This window comes from Microtus pennsylvanicus, chromosome 5, assembly GCF_037038515.1.
Source record: "Microtus pennsylvanicus isolate mMicPen1 chromosome 5, mMicPen1.hap1, whole genome shotgun sequence".
NCBI classification, from domain to species: Eukaryota; Metazoa; Chordata; class Mammalia; order Rodentia; family Cricetidae; genus Microtus; species Microtus pennsylvanicus.
The window spans coordinates 122,644,126-122,658,609 of record NC_134583.1 but is presented as its reverse complement, the minus strand read 5'-3'; the positions used below and the strand labels follow the sequence as shown (position 1 = coordinate 122,658,609).

At 38.4% G+C, this 14,484-nt stretch overlaps 1 protein-coding gene across 2 annotated transcripts in view; it reads left to right on the top strand.

Moving 5' to 3' along the window:
- Erlin1 (ER lipid raft associated 1) overlaps window positions 1-14,484 on the top strand; it is a 32,712-nt gene that overhangs the window by 6,609 nt on the left and 11,619 nt on the right. For both annotated transcript variants that reach the window (XM_075974164.1, XM_075974166.1), the window contains 5 exons: window positions 481-542; window positions 3,760-3,885; window positions 6,308-6,381; window positions 10,711-10,769; window positions 13,587-13,678. In XM_075974164.1, coding sequence (XP_075830279.1) covers window positions 481-542; window positions 3,760-3,885; window positions 6,308-6,381; window positions 10,711-10,769; window positions 13,587-13,678 — 413 coding nt within the window. The remainder of the gene's footprint in view (window positions 1-480; window positions 543-3,759; window positions 3,886-6,307; window positions 6,382-10,710; window positions 10,770-13,586; window positions 13,679-14,484) is intronic.

Sequence of the window (14,484 nt, the reverse complement as noted above, 5' to 3'; positions counted from 1 at the left end):
AAAATCATTCCACTTGTTTTTATAATGTTAAATGTCCTCTAAATGAGAGTTTCTGAGTCAGTAGGTCTATAATAGAATTTATGTTTTGAGTAAAGACCCTTTTGCTCTAAAGGCCTCTAAAAATTGTTGTTCTAAAAAGGTTGAGGGCAAGAAAGGAAATGAGGCTTGGGGAATCACTAAAATATACTTCCTCCGTTAAATTGTAGTGAGGAATGTGAAGTACAAGGCCTTTTTTTAAATGCATAGTTTAAATGACTTACAAACTTAAAAGGATAACTTTGACATCTGTAGAGGAACAGATACATTTTAAAAGGGACCAAGCTCCCTTATATTTCAAGTTACTGTATCAAATTCTCCATAGGTTTTAAATTAGGTTATCAAGTTCTCCCTAGGTCTGTCTATAACTTATTTGTATTTTGTTGCTTTTATTGTGGCTCTGGCTCATACTTTTTCTGTTTTTGTTTGTTCATTTGTTTTTAGTGGTGGGGTCATGATCTATATTGACCGAATAGAAGTGGTTAATATGTTGGCTCCTTATGCAGGTATGTTACCTATCATCTGTGTTTGTGAAATTATAAACAGTGTTTATAACTGAGGAAGGAAAGTACTTTTTAAAGTTTTACCACTTCAGTGAATACTGATAAATATGAAAGAATAATGATGAAAATATTTCCAGGAAATAGATGTAAAAACCCGTCACAAGTTATGGACAGAATTAGTTTCCAGTAATCTTTTTTTAAGTATATATGAGTGCTCTGTTTGCATTTATGCCTGCATATCGGAAGAGGGCATTAAGTCTAACCATTGATGGCTGTGAGCCACCATGTGGTTGATAGGAATTAAACTCAGGACCTCTGGAAGAATAGCCGATGCTTTTAACTGCTGAGTTGTCTCTCCAGCCCTAGTTTTCAATAATCTTAGGAGCTACTCCTCTCTGAATTTACTGTTTTTAAAAGCAAGTGTTTTTAGAAAAAGAAAGTGGCATTGTGTCCAGTTATGGTGAGGAAGAATTTCCTTGAATCCTAAAGATCTATAACTGATCAATTGCCCTGGGTCACACTCATTTGTCTGTATAGAAAAATCTTTTCTAGTTGAGATTTGCCATAACTTGCAAAGCAATCTGAAAGTCTGAAATTATAATTGAAAGTTATAAATGAAAGCATTTTCTTGATAAAAGATGAACACTCACAGAGATAAAGAGGATACATATTCTTTAAAGAACAGGGCTGTGAAGGAAGATGGCTCAGTTGGTGTGCAAGCATGAGGACCTGAATTCAATCCTCAGCACCTAAGAGTAGTGTGCATGTTTAAGTTCAGTGCTGCGGCAGAAGCAGGAAGATCCCTGAGGTCCAGTGGCTAGCCAGTCTAGCCTAATGATTGGGAGACCCAAGAATGACACCTGAGATTGGTTTGTGGGTGTGTGAATATGTGTGTACACACACTCAAGTGCATTGCATTCACATAAGGAATTTAATTGCAAGTTTTGAGTGTCTGGTCTTCATCCTTGTGAATGAGTTGGCAAGAGTTTTAAAAATGTGAAGATGGCAGCCTCTGCCCTAAGGGTATTTTCATTGTACTTGAGAAGACATGATTGAAGTATAGGATCATGTTAAGTTTCACATTACTTGTATAGACACAGATAGTGGAAAGATTTCAGAGTAAAAAGTTGCAAGTATATTATTGTCAAGTAGTTTTGAATGACATTTTTCAGAGGTTATTTTTATCATGGTTTTTCATCTTTAGTCAGCCTTCCATTTCTGTGGCTTTAGCATTCACAGGTTTAACCAAGCACATATCAAATATACTCAGGGGAAAAGCTGAATCTATACTAAAATCATTTCCCCAAACTATACAGAGTAGTAACTATTTATATGGTAAATTATATTGCATTAGATATTATGTAATCACCTAGACACGATGAAGTGTACAGGAGAATATGCAGTCTGTATGCAGATACTGCTCAGTTTAATATAAGAGACTTACACACTGTAGATTTAGTATCTCTGTAGGGTCTTGAAACCATTACCCCCACAGTTACCAACAGATGACTGTGTTCCCTGATCACAAATTACTGGAATGGATTATGATTCAGAAATGAAAAAGAGGAAAGCTGATGGCTCTCTCCTTACAGACAGACATACTTTTAGATCACTGTTTCATTTGGAAGATGATGAAGCCATGTCTTTAGGAGTTATTTATCAACAACTGTTCCATTAACCATGACTTAGAATCCAATTCTGTCTAATATCTAAGTAGGAAGACCAGTGGAGCAAATGTTTGAGTGTGAAAATATTTGCAGAAGGCAGCGTGCTTTATAGGTAGAACAGAGGTTCTGACACGGTCTGGTATGTACCTTTGGGGATATTTCTGGAAGTTCCTGGTTCTTAGTTTCTTGTGGTGGAAAGTGGAGGGCGGGGGACAATTAAGCACCAATGTATGTAAGTTGCCTAACGTAAAGCCTAGTAAACGATAGTTCCTTCCCTGGTATCCAGAGACTTTAAGCCTTTAAATCTATGCTTGAGAGTTTTTAAGTTAACATATAAAGTAGTGCATTTCATTCCAACGTTTCCATACATGTCATATTTTATTCTCATTTGCTCCCTTCCTCCATGGCTCTTTTCCCCTGTCCCCTGTCTCTTCAGCTGGTTCCCTTCTTCCAGATAATCCTTCCTTCTTTATGTCATGTGTATTTTCATTGCTCTTTCTCCCCTTCCTTAGATCTCGCCCTCACCCCTCATGATCATCTTTCTAGTTGTATTAACACACACACCCACACACATACACACACGTATAATATTAATCTAGGTTCTAAGTATGAGAGAAAATTTGCAGTGTTTTTCTTTCTGAGTCTGGCTTATTTCACTTAACATAGTAGTTTCCAATTCCATCTATCATGAAAATGTCAAATTTCATTTGAATTTACACCTATATAAAATTTTATTGTCTATATACACTTCACTTTAAAAAATCCATTTGTCTGTTGATGAACACCTAGTCTAGATCCATCTTCTGACTGCTGTGAATAGCACAGCAATATGCGTGGAAGCTGAAGTAGATCCTTCAGGAATACCCAGGGAGTGACACAGCTGAGTTCTGTGGTAGTTAAAATGCTGATCTCCATAAAGTCTGCTCAGTAAAAATCACCTTTTAAAAAATTCTACACATTTTTATATATTTTAAATTGCATATGTTTATATTTGCAGCAGCTTCCTTTTACTCTTGCTGTTCTTCAGTTCGGTCTCTCTCTTTTCTTCCTTTTTGGATTTTTGAGACAGATGTTTTTCTGTGCAGCTTTGGAGCCTGTCCTGGAACTTGCTTTGTAGACCAGATTGACCTCGAACTCACACAGCCAGCCTCTGCCTCCCAAGTGCTGGGATTAAAGGCGTGCGCCACCACTGCCTGGTCAGTCTTTATCTCTTAACTACAGTTTTGCTTTACAGTAATTGCTTGTACTTTCCTCCTTCTCAGTTCCTCTTCACACTGCTGCACCAGTACACATCTGACTGTGCCATTCCTTCCTTAGTATCGACAATCTGTCCCTTCCTAGTATGGAATTTGAGGTCTTCTGTTAATATTGTAAATGTAAGAAAATGTATTAAATTGAGCCCAGGAAGTGTAAGGTTTGTGAGTTGTGCTTTATGTTTTTACTATTTTGTTGATAGTTTTCCTCATGGATAATATATCACTTTATTATTGCTGAATTTCAAGATACTTGGGTCATTGTTGAGCGAAACAAACATGGGTTATATTCTCCTTCAGTGTTTGACATTGTGAGGAACTACACTGCAGATTATGACAAGACTTTAATCTTCAATAAAATCCACCATGAGCTGAACCAGTTTTGCAGTGCCCACACACTTCAAGAAGTTTACATAGAATTATTTGGTAAGTGTTAATTTGTTTTAAATATATAAGTAGACAATGATTAGGAATATTTTTAACTTAAATATTAATGCTGTAATGTTAGTAAACCTTGGGCCATTTGAGCACTTTCTCTGAATTTTTAATAGAGCAAGCATCTCTAAATTACTTTGTTTTTAGTTAGTAATAATTTCTTTGTTTCTTTTTTCTTCTCTCTCTCTCTCTGTCTCTGTCTCTCTGTCTCTTTCTCTCTCTGAGATACTGTCTTACTATATAGCCCAGACTGACCTCAGACTTACAGGGATTAGCCTGCTTCTACCTTCCAAGTGCTGGGATTAAAGGCTTGAACCACCACACCACATAAATGATAATTTCTTATATAACTTGGTAGGAATTAGAAAATCTTCACACGCTATATTCTGTTTTCACTATACTTTATTAAAGCTTAGAAGTATATGTTTGGGAGTGAGCTGGCTAGTTGTATATCAGCTTAACACAAACTAGAGTTATTTGGGAAAGGGAACCTCCGTTGAGAAAATGTCCCCACCAGATTGGCCTGTGGGTGAGCCTATGGAGTATTTTCTTGATTGATGGTTGATGTGGGAGTACACAGCTCATTATGGGTGGTGCCACTCCTGGGCTCACAGTCCTGGGTGCTTTATAAAAGCAGACTGAGCCAACCACTAAACAGTGCTCTTCTGGAGCTTCAGCTTCTGTTACTGCCTCCTGGTTCTTGCCTTGCCTTGACTTCCTTAGCAATGGGCTGTAAGTGAAGTGAAATAACCCTTTCCTTCTCAAGTTTCTTTGGGTCATGGTGTTTTATTACAGCAATAGACACTAAGACAAGGGTGTTTCTTAAGATCCACTTCCATGCATTTGGAATTCAGGATTTGTTAGGAGGACAGGCAAGACCTGGCATGTAGTTGTATTTACAACTATGATTATTTCATATAAAGGATACAGATAAAAACTAGCAAAAGTAAAAGTTGTAATGATGAAGTCAAAAGAAAACCACATGTAGAATCCTCTGGTAGTGGAGTCACCCAGGGTGTGCTTACCTCCCTTAGTAACAAGGTACAAACACATGTGAAATATTGACTGCTGGGCAAGCTCATTAGCCACTCAGCACCTAGCAAATTTCACTGGGGTTGATCATATAGACACCCTCTGCCAACTACTTAACAAATGTCTAGGCTCCCTCAGGAAAACTAGTGTTGAGCACAAACCACACTGTATAAATAGGCAGTATGGCACCTTTTACTAGTTCTGGCATGGTGTTGGGAGTCCTGTCCAGATCCAGACTCCAAAGGGCTACAGTCCCAGGCCTGTAAAAGTTTCACTTGGGATAATGAAATTATCTCTGACCAGAGAATTGGGTTTGTCATCTTTAGTGTTCACCTCTCCTTCCTGGAATTCTCAGTTTATTTCTCAGAGTGAGGTATGGGAATAGTTAATCAATTTAAAGTTTACCAGCTAGGGGCTGGCAAGATGGCTTAGTGAGTAAAGGGGCTTGCAATGAAACCTGATGACCTCAGTTCAATCTCCAGGCTCTACACAAAGTAAATAAAATATAATTAAACGAATTGTTTGCTTTTGATGATTGACAGCTGCTGCATCCTTGATTTGTCGTATCACTGGTTGCTTTAATAATGGTGAAACTACCCTTGAGGTGATAGAAGGTCATCCATTGTAAGATCAATAAAGTTAAGGCTCTTTATGGTGTAACTTACCTTTATTTAATCCAAAGTGATAGCAAGGTGGTAATCAACAGGAAAGACATATAGTTATTTGGATAAAGATTTACTTAAAAAATTATATTATGAGAATCAAGATACATAGCACAGATATGTCATATCTATAATCCCAGCACCTAGGAAGCAAAGGGGATTGTAAATGTAGACCAATCTGAGCTATCAAAGGAATAAGGCATGCATTAAGAAACTAAATTTATTTATTCAAAAACTGCTTTTGGCCAATAATTATTAATTCAGTAAAAATGTAAGTTATCCAATAAATACATTGATCCAAAGTTAAATTGAACTTACTAAATAAACATCAACTTAGAATGGCTGTTTATCATAGTTCTTTCTTAATAGGTAATTTCTTAAGAAGAAAAATGCTTTGTATTCATCTCATTTAGACTTAGTATATATTTTATTTGTCAGTTGTTTAAGCTCTGTTCAAGAATAAGACTGGAGGCCGGGCAATGGTGGCACACGCCTTTAATCCCAGCACTCGGGAGGCAGAGGCAGGCGGATCTCTGTGAGTTCGAGACCAGCCTGGTCTACAGAGCTAGTTCCAGGACAGGCTCCAAAGCCACAGAGAAACCCTGTCTCGAAAAACAAAAAAAAACAACAAAAAGAAAGAATTAGACTGGAATCTGTTCTGGTGTTGATTAAAAATAACCGAATATCATGAGATTTGTTGTTCTTGACTTGAAAAACAGATCAAATAGATGAGAACCTGAAACAGGCACTGCAGAAGGACTTAAATGTCATGGCCCCAGGTCTCACGATCCAGGTAAGCTCCGGAATTTCTAGGGACATTCTGGGGAAGTTTTTAGAGCTTCCAGTTGAATACTTCCATGTGGTTGGTTATGCAGTTACTTAATCAAATCACTGTGGTAATTTGATTTGTGTCCCTGTGGAAATGAGAAGTGTGCTGAGTGGTGTTTTCTGGTGAATTTTAGGAGGATAATTCAAAGCTCTTATGAAGAACTAAATTCATATTTCTACTAAATATGAGTTCTTTTTAAACATAGTAATGGTTATTAACCGGTATTAAAGTATACCTTGCCTTCAATAACATCATGAAAAAGGAGCTCAAGTGTAAGAATTAAACAACAGTTCTTGACAAAATAAATGTGACAGAGTATGAATTGTCCATTGGACAGTGATTGCTTTGAGAGTGTCTACAGGATGAGTCCCAGGACAGCCAGGGCTGCTACATAGAGAAACCCTGTCTCTAAACAAAACAAAAATTGGCACGTTAATAAAGAATTAATTAAGAAATTAATTTTAAAAAGGTATGACTTGGAGCACTATATTAAGTAAAGGTATAAGAGAGTGGGTACCCTTGTCAAAGTGTATTTTCTGTATTTGTTGGATGGATATCTTATGAGAACTGTATTCAGTTTATCACCCCAGTTATTGATTAGGTGATTTGCTGTGCTTTAGTTTTTTGTTTTAATGTATATATATATATGGGTGTTTTTTTCTGCATGTATGTCTGTACACCATGTATGCGCCTGGTGTCCTCAGAGACTGGAAGAGGGCGTCAGATCCTTTGGGACTGGAGTTACAGTGACTTCTTGTATTCCTGTTTGTATTCCTTTTATTTCCTTCTCTTACTGAGAGTGAAGACGCTGGATACCCTGGACTATTCTTGATCTCACAGCAGATTTCCTGGTCCTTTGGCTCTTACAGTCTTTCTGCCCCTTTTCTGCAATGCTCCGTGAGCCTTAGATGTAGGAATTATGTTGTGAATATTGAGACCAGGCTCAACCAGGTTTGCCATGGGTTTAGGTGACCTATGGGTACCTAAAAAGGACTTAGTTCATTGTCTGCCTCTACAGTTACCCCTTTTAGACCAGCAGAGCCAGGTAAACCCAGGCGGTCTAAAGAGAGGCCTAGCATGCCATTTTCCTCCCCAATAAGCCCCCAAGCAGCCATTCCAGAGTAACAAGATCACAGTGGGTAATATGCGTGTAGGCCTTGGATGAGAGGTAGACTTATCAGACTGGAAAGTTTGAGAAACTGTATTTGCTCATAGAATTTATTGTAAAAGAAAGAAACTGTCACACTGTTTTAGCCATCTCTGTACCAGATCTTTTCATGGTCCTAAATCATGATAGGAACAATGTTAAGGTGGTTGTCATTCTGGTCAAGATCCCTATCATGGACTTACGAGCTCTGCTTTAGCACCAAAAGACTAGCTACCTACATTTGCCCAGTCTGGAAAACATTTTTCTGTTTGAATACGTTAAAGGGTTTTGTTGATCCTGGCCATGGAGATTTGTCTAGGAGCCAGACAAGATATTCTTTTCACCTGTTCCTACTGTTCAGGCCCATCAAGCCAATTCCAGTAAGGAGAAGGATTGGGATTGGGTCACGTGCAGTTTTCCTGGCTGAATCAGAGCCATAATAGCCTTGTCTGAAGCGCTTGTTCCCAGAAGGTATATGGCATCCAAGTAGCAATAGCTCCCCTTTCCCTATTATTGGTATATTGGGGGTTCTTTGGATGGAGACATTTTTCTGAAGCCAGTGAGCTGAAGTCAGGCAAAAAGCCCATTCACTGGGAGCTGTGACTTCTGCTCTGAGGGACATGGATCTCCAAGGTCATTTTTGAGGAGCTGTTGCTAAAGTGTTTGACAATCATGAAGTCACTGAAAAATTTCCCTGTTTTGTTGCTACTTCATAACTGTAATTTTGCTGTTTTGAATAGTAATGCAAATATTTGATATGCAGCCCCAAAAGGGTCTCAACCCAGAGGTTGAGGACCACTGCCTTAGATCATCTCTCTGAGCCCTCTAAGCAAGAATAAAATGAGGATTCCACCAAGGCAGATGTGACTTAACCCAAAATACCTGTACTTCTCCAAAGACAGGAGCAGTCAAATACTTGATTTTCTCCACCTCTGCCTTAGGTTAGAGAGGATACATCCAACAACCTCAGCCAATAGTTTGGGAGTTTATCACTCATTTTACATGATGAATTATACTTACAGGTTACAAAGTATTCCGTGCTTGTTCTTTGAAAGCCGCTGCCAACTTTCATGAGGTTCTTGGGCCCCTCCCTGGAGAAAACAATTGGTGATCTCTATGTCCCGATTATAGTAGTAGGGAACTTGGAAGAGATTTCACAAACAGAATGAAAAAGTTGCTTACCTCCATCCTGTTCTTTTTGAGGTGTTTTTACCAGTAAATGGTGACAGTTGAGCAAAGAAGAGAGGTGTGTTGTTTGTTTGATATTTTAGGGTTTGTTTGTTTGTTTCTTAAATATAATTTTTATGTGCATTGGTGTGAGGACATCAGATCCCCTGGAACTGGAGTTATATACAGACAGTTGTGAACTGCAATGTGGGTGCTGGGAACTGAACCTCGGTCCTCTGAGCCATCTCTCCAGCCCCTTTAGTTTTGTTTTTAAATGAGGAAATAAAGTGGTTTTCTTCTAGAGCTGTGTAAAGGTTTGTTATTTGTTTTTATAATTAAGAAATTACTTATGTATTCGGATGTTTTGCCAGCATGTATGCCTCTGCACCACAAGGAAGACTTCTGGATGCCCTGGGACCAAAGTTCCTAGCCAGTTTTGAGTCTCCATGTGAATCAAACCTGGGTCCTCTAGCTCTCTTAACTGTTGAACGTCTCTCCAGCCCTCACAGGTGGAGGTTTTTTAGGTCATCAAAAGTGTGACTAATGCTGTTTCTGTTTTTATTGAGGATCCCACCCAGGATGCTATTTCTTAGGGACAGAAATCCCCTTATGATTTTTTTTCTACAACAGTAGAGAATTCCTCCATTTTATAAAATACTTAAGCAAATTTTTTGTAGTCTTTTAAAATAGTCTTTACTTGATCTGTACCACCAGTTTAGAGACTGATAGAGTTTTGTTGTTGTTTTTGTTGTTTTACTGTAGATAGGGTTAAGAAATTAACCCTGAGTGAATTGGGAAAGAAAGAGTTGTTGAAAGTTATGGACTGGTGAAATGACTCAGCGATAAATGTAAAAACTTTTTTTAAAAAATTGAAAGTTTTGAAATTAAAAAAAATAAGTTTCATGTGCTTAAATGCTTTGTTACTTGAACATTTAGCCAGTTGACTTATGTGCGTGCATTATCTATCAGTGGCAGGTGCAGGATGTTTAGTTAGTAAATGCAAAAGCTTCCAGAGATAAGTTCTTAGTGTAGGGAAGTCAGCCTTCTAAAGGACCACATTCCAAGTAGATACTCGAATTATGCCAAAGTTCACTTTGATTAGAACAACAATAAAGAATGTCTACAAATACAGGGAAACTTTGTTATAAGTGAGACTCTAGAAAGAAAGAGTGCCAGCTCTTGGTTGCCATTTATTAACTACAGCCGTGTTCTCAACTGCTGCTACCCTTAGTGCAGTTCTTCATGCTGTGGTGACCCCAACCATGATATTATTTCATTGCTACTTCATAATGTTGCTACTGTTATGAGTCACAGTATCTCATATGCAGGATATCTGATAAGTAACCCTTAAAGACATCACAGCCAGGTTGAGAGCTGTTGTCCTACAGCTTTGGGCTGCATTTACACCCAGTACAACACATTCCAACTTTTGGCAGTGATCTTTTTCTTGCTGGACATGGTATTTAGTTGTACATACCGACTGGAATTTTCACATGCTCTTAACGTAATTTACCCCTCAGCCTTGTTCCTTTGACTGACTTCTCTTTCTTTGGTTTGCAAGTTTGAAATGGAAAGCAAAATTATCCAACTACAGAGCCTTGTAAACTGTCTTCTAAGGAAAACTTAACTGGTTTATTTCCTCCATGAGTAAGGTGGTTAGACCCCATTTAAGTAAACTGGTGTAAGTAGATTTGCTAGTGGGATCCCTATGCAAATTAGTGGGGAGCTGTGTTACAGTTGTCATTTACTCTAGGCTCATCTGAGGAGCTCATCTTTAGGAGGCATGGTTAAACACTTTTGTTGCTGCCTCTGTTGGGAGTTGCTGTTTTTTGGTAGGTCTGCCTGTGTAGCCCAGTATGAGCTTGAACACCCTCTTGATCCTCTTGTTTTCATCCTGGATGATGTGTGTGTTCTACCATGCCTGGTTTAAAGACTATTTTTCATATATATTTGACTTTCCTTTTTTTTTCTTTTTTTAGGCTGTGCGTGTTACAAAACCCAAAATCCCAGAAGCCATAAGAAGAAATTTTGAATTAATGTGAGTAACACGCATGGACTCCTATTATTTCTCTTTAGAGCTATTTTCATATTAATATAGCAGTTTAGGGAAAATGTGGAAGGAAAATGCTCGGTCTGAGATTGGATAAATAGCTGTCTTCTGTATGTTAGTCATGTTACCTTTTGTATCTTAATGCCCAGCAAATACTTACTAGGTTTCTCTTTATGGACATTTCCAAAACAGCCGTCAGAGATGCAGTTTGCTGTGAAATGATTAATTATAGTTTTATCAGAGTTGCACAATAGCCCGGAATGGAGTATAACAAAGGTTTATTTATTTGGGGATAAACTCACAGTAAGGGAAGCAATCCACTGTCCTCTGTGTGTGCTGGGAACTGGAGCCAAATCCAGCAGAAAAAAAGGGCCATGCTTTTCATCTGCACTTATAGTACAGGAGACCACGCCCAAAGTGGGCCAGTATCTTAAAGACTATTGGTTGAAGGAGTTCCTTCCTACAACACTTCCCCCTTTTGTCTAAATAAGAGAGTTCTAAGCCTAATACAAAACTATATACAATAAGAACAAATACAAAATAAAAAGTTTTTTGCAGCCCGATAAACCTCTCTGCCAACACAATAATCCAAATCAGACTAAATCAAACTGAATTAGAAAAAGCCCAGGTTTAATGGATACCAGCTTTCCTGGGTGGCATTTCAGCCCCCGGAGAGGAAACAGGGAAGAAAGACCAGAAAGCCATGTGTTTATTCTCTGGGTTGCTGTTTAAATACCCTGTGGGTGTGGTCTTGAGCATCTCTGAAGAGGGGTCATCGTTTGGCTGGTTTTCTTGGGGGTAGAGTCTGGACTGAGGCAACTCCCAAAGGAGGGGGCTTGGGATGGAATTTTCCACCCAAATATTCCAGACTCTTTGGGTATATGGAGGCCAGGGGCTGGGGTGATGCTTCCAGTTAAACATCCCAGACTCTTTGGATATATGGATGCCAGGGGCTGGGGTGAAGCCTTAACCCAAACACTAAGTATTGTCCAGGGAAAAGAAGAGGCAAAAACATACATAAAAATTAATTACAACCAGCATGAACAACATCAAAGAAGAAACATATGCTAAATGTTTCAATAGTTATTCTATCCTAAGGTCTTATATTAAAAATGAGCGGAAAGTAACTATGACTATCTAGTCTTCAATCCCATCAAAGACCTGAGAAGGGAAACAATATTACCCCAGTAAATAGGAAGTACAATCAAGCAACTTCCAAAAGTTGCAAGAAATGATAGAGATAACCGGTTACCTGGGCAGTCACCCAAAGTCTCATTTGCAATGATGGGGCAACAAACTTTGGCTAAGGCCTAAAGTATCTGACAGACCATTATGAATGGAGCCTTGAATGAAATATTAATTAAACAGTGTTGAAAAGAATGCCCCTTTTGTTACCTTATAATGGTAAGAAGAGATAACCTTGGGGCTGGATAGATGACTCAGCAGTTAAGAGCACTGACTGCCCATCTAGAGGCCCCAGGTTCAATTCCCAGCACTCACATGGTGGTTCACCACTGTCTTTGACTCCAATCCTAGCGAATCTAGTGCCCTCTTCAGGTCTCTATGGGCACTGCAAACACTTGGTACAGACAAGAAGGCAGACAAAACACCCATACATATTTTTTAAAGGTATTTTTTTTAAAAAAACGAGTATATACCTATTTGGTATAAAACTTAGGGTTTTTTTTTGTTTTGTTTTTGTGATAATCAAATCTAGGTCTTTACACATTGCCTGTAGGGAGGTCTTACCTGAATCTGAGTTGATGTCTAGGTATCTTCCCTATTTTTTTCTTTTTCTTTTTTTATTTTTTGGTTTCTTGAGACAGGGGTTCTCTGTGTAGTTTAGGAGCCTGTCCTCAAACTCACTCTGTAGACCAGGCTGGTCTCAAACTCACAGAGATCCACCTGCCTCTCAAGTGCTGGGATTAAAGGTATGTATCACCACCACCTGGCTGGTATCTTTCTTTTTTATGTCTCTAGAATTGATTAGAAAGAAGTTACTTACCTGACACAAGATTAGTTTATAAGTGTTTTAGAGGATCTCTTTATGATGATACTTACAATCTTTGAAATAGCAATATTCTCAGAGTATATATGAAAATAAGAAACAACTTTAGAAATTTTAACTGTTGGGAAGAAATAAGAGATGGTGCTAAATTAAAATAATTACAAAAACCAGGAATACAATAGATGAGGGCCAGGGATGTGACTTGTGGCAGAGTGGCAGAGTGCTTGTTTGCCTGACATAAACAAGGCTGAATTCAGTCCTCAGGGCACATACATGCATGTGAGTGCATATATACACTCAAAACACACACAACCAGAGAATATAGCAAGTGTCCAAGGGAATAGTAGTACTTGTTTGTAGTGTATCCTGAATCCTTTGTGTTCCTAGTCTCTCTTTGGTTGTGCAGAGTTTTATTTCTCCTCTTTGATTTAGAGCTGTACTTTAAGAGTATAATGCATAAAGTATCAAGCTGGGAGGTCGGTTATGAATCTGAGCTGCTAATAGAAGTGCTGTTTATTCAAGGATCAGGGTATCTTAAACTTTAGATATGAACATTTCTACAAATGAGTTATATGGGTTCTCTCCTTCCCTCCTTCCATCTCTCACGCCCCTCCTGTTTTTTCCTTTTTCCTCCTTCTCCCCCCTCTCTGTCCCTGTTCAGAAGGGTCACATGCGAGAAGTTTGAACCACACTTTCAAACCTGCATATTACTGTGCTTTATCCCCAGAACCAGAAAGAGGGAAGAGGGAGGAAGGGAAAGGCAGAACCCTTTCTGATTTGTATGTTTTACTTTGCAGGGAAGCAGAAAAGACAAAACTTCTTATAGCTGCACAGAAACAGAAGGTTGTGGAGAAAGAAGCTGAAACAGAGAGGAAAAGGGCAGTTATAGGTACTTGGATTTATTTGTGATGAATGTCTCTGACTATAGGTACTGTGACTTTGTCCTGTTTTTTTTTTTTTAATCAATTTCTTGTTTGATGAGGGGATTCAAGACAGCATTATGTGAAGTGGAGAATTCCAGAAACTTCTTTGTATATCTAGATGTCTTTAAATTTAAAAGTAAGCAAAGCCAGTAGGTAATAAAGTGTAGCCCACTTAATTTTCAGTTTGTAACATAATTCATTCTGGTGAACTGCTGAAGAGTTACTTTCTAGTTTGTATTACTATAGCATGCTGTGTGGCTGTCCTTTTCAGTGTCTCTGCACACATGCAGGAGTTTTCCTAGAGTAGCGTGGTTCAGCATGGGGGCATAGGACAGTTCCTGTCTCCAGCTTATTTTCCTGAACCACATGAAACAGGCCAACTACTGAGAGAATTTAAGATCTTAAAGCATCTTCACACACTTAATTTTTTAAATGTTAAATCTAATAATTTTATAGATTATAATTTTATGTTATGTTTTAAATTTTACTTTTCTAGTAATTCATTTTTGTTGTAATTTGTAATCTATTGGTTCCTACTAGATTGGAAGTCAAGAGAAAAAGGTATTTTGGGGTAGGTTGTTGTAGAGAACATTCCTCAGAGCAGAATTGCTGAGTCACAGTTTGTGCATATGTTCAGGTTGCTCTTGCTGCCAAACTATACTCTCCCTGGTTCCTCCATCTTGTCTGTCTTCAGCATTGTATTCTGGTTTCTGTACTGCTGTACTGAATTCTCCTTTCTCTATGTCCTCATCACCTTTTGGAGTTACCATAC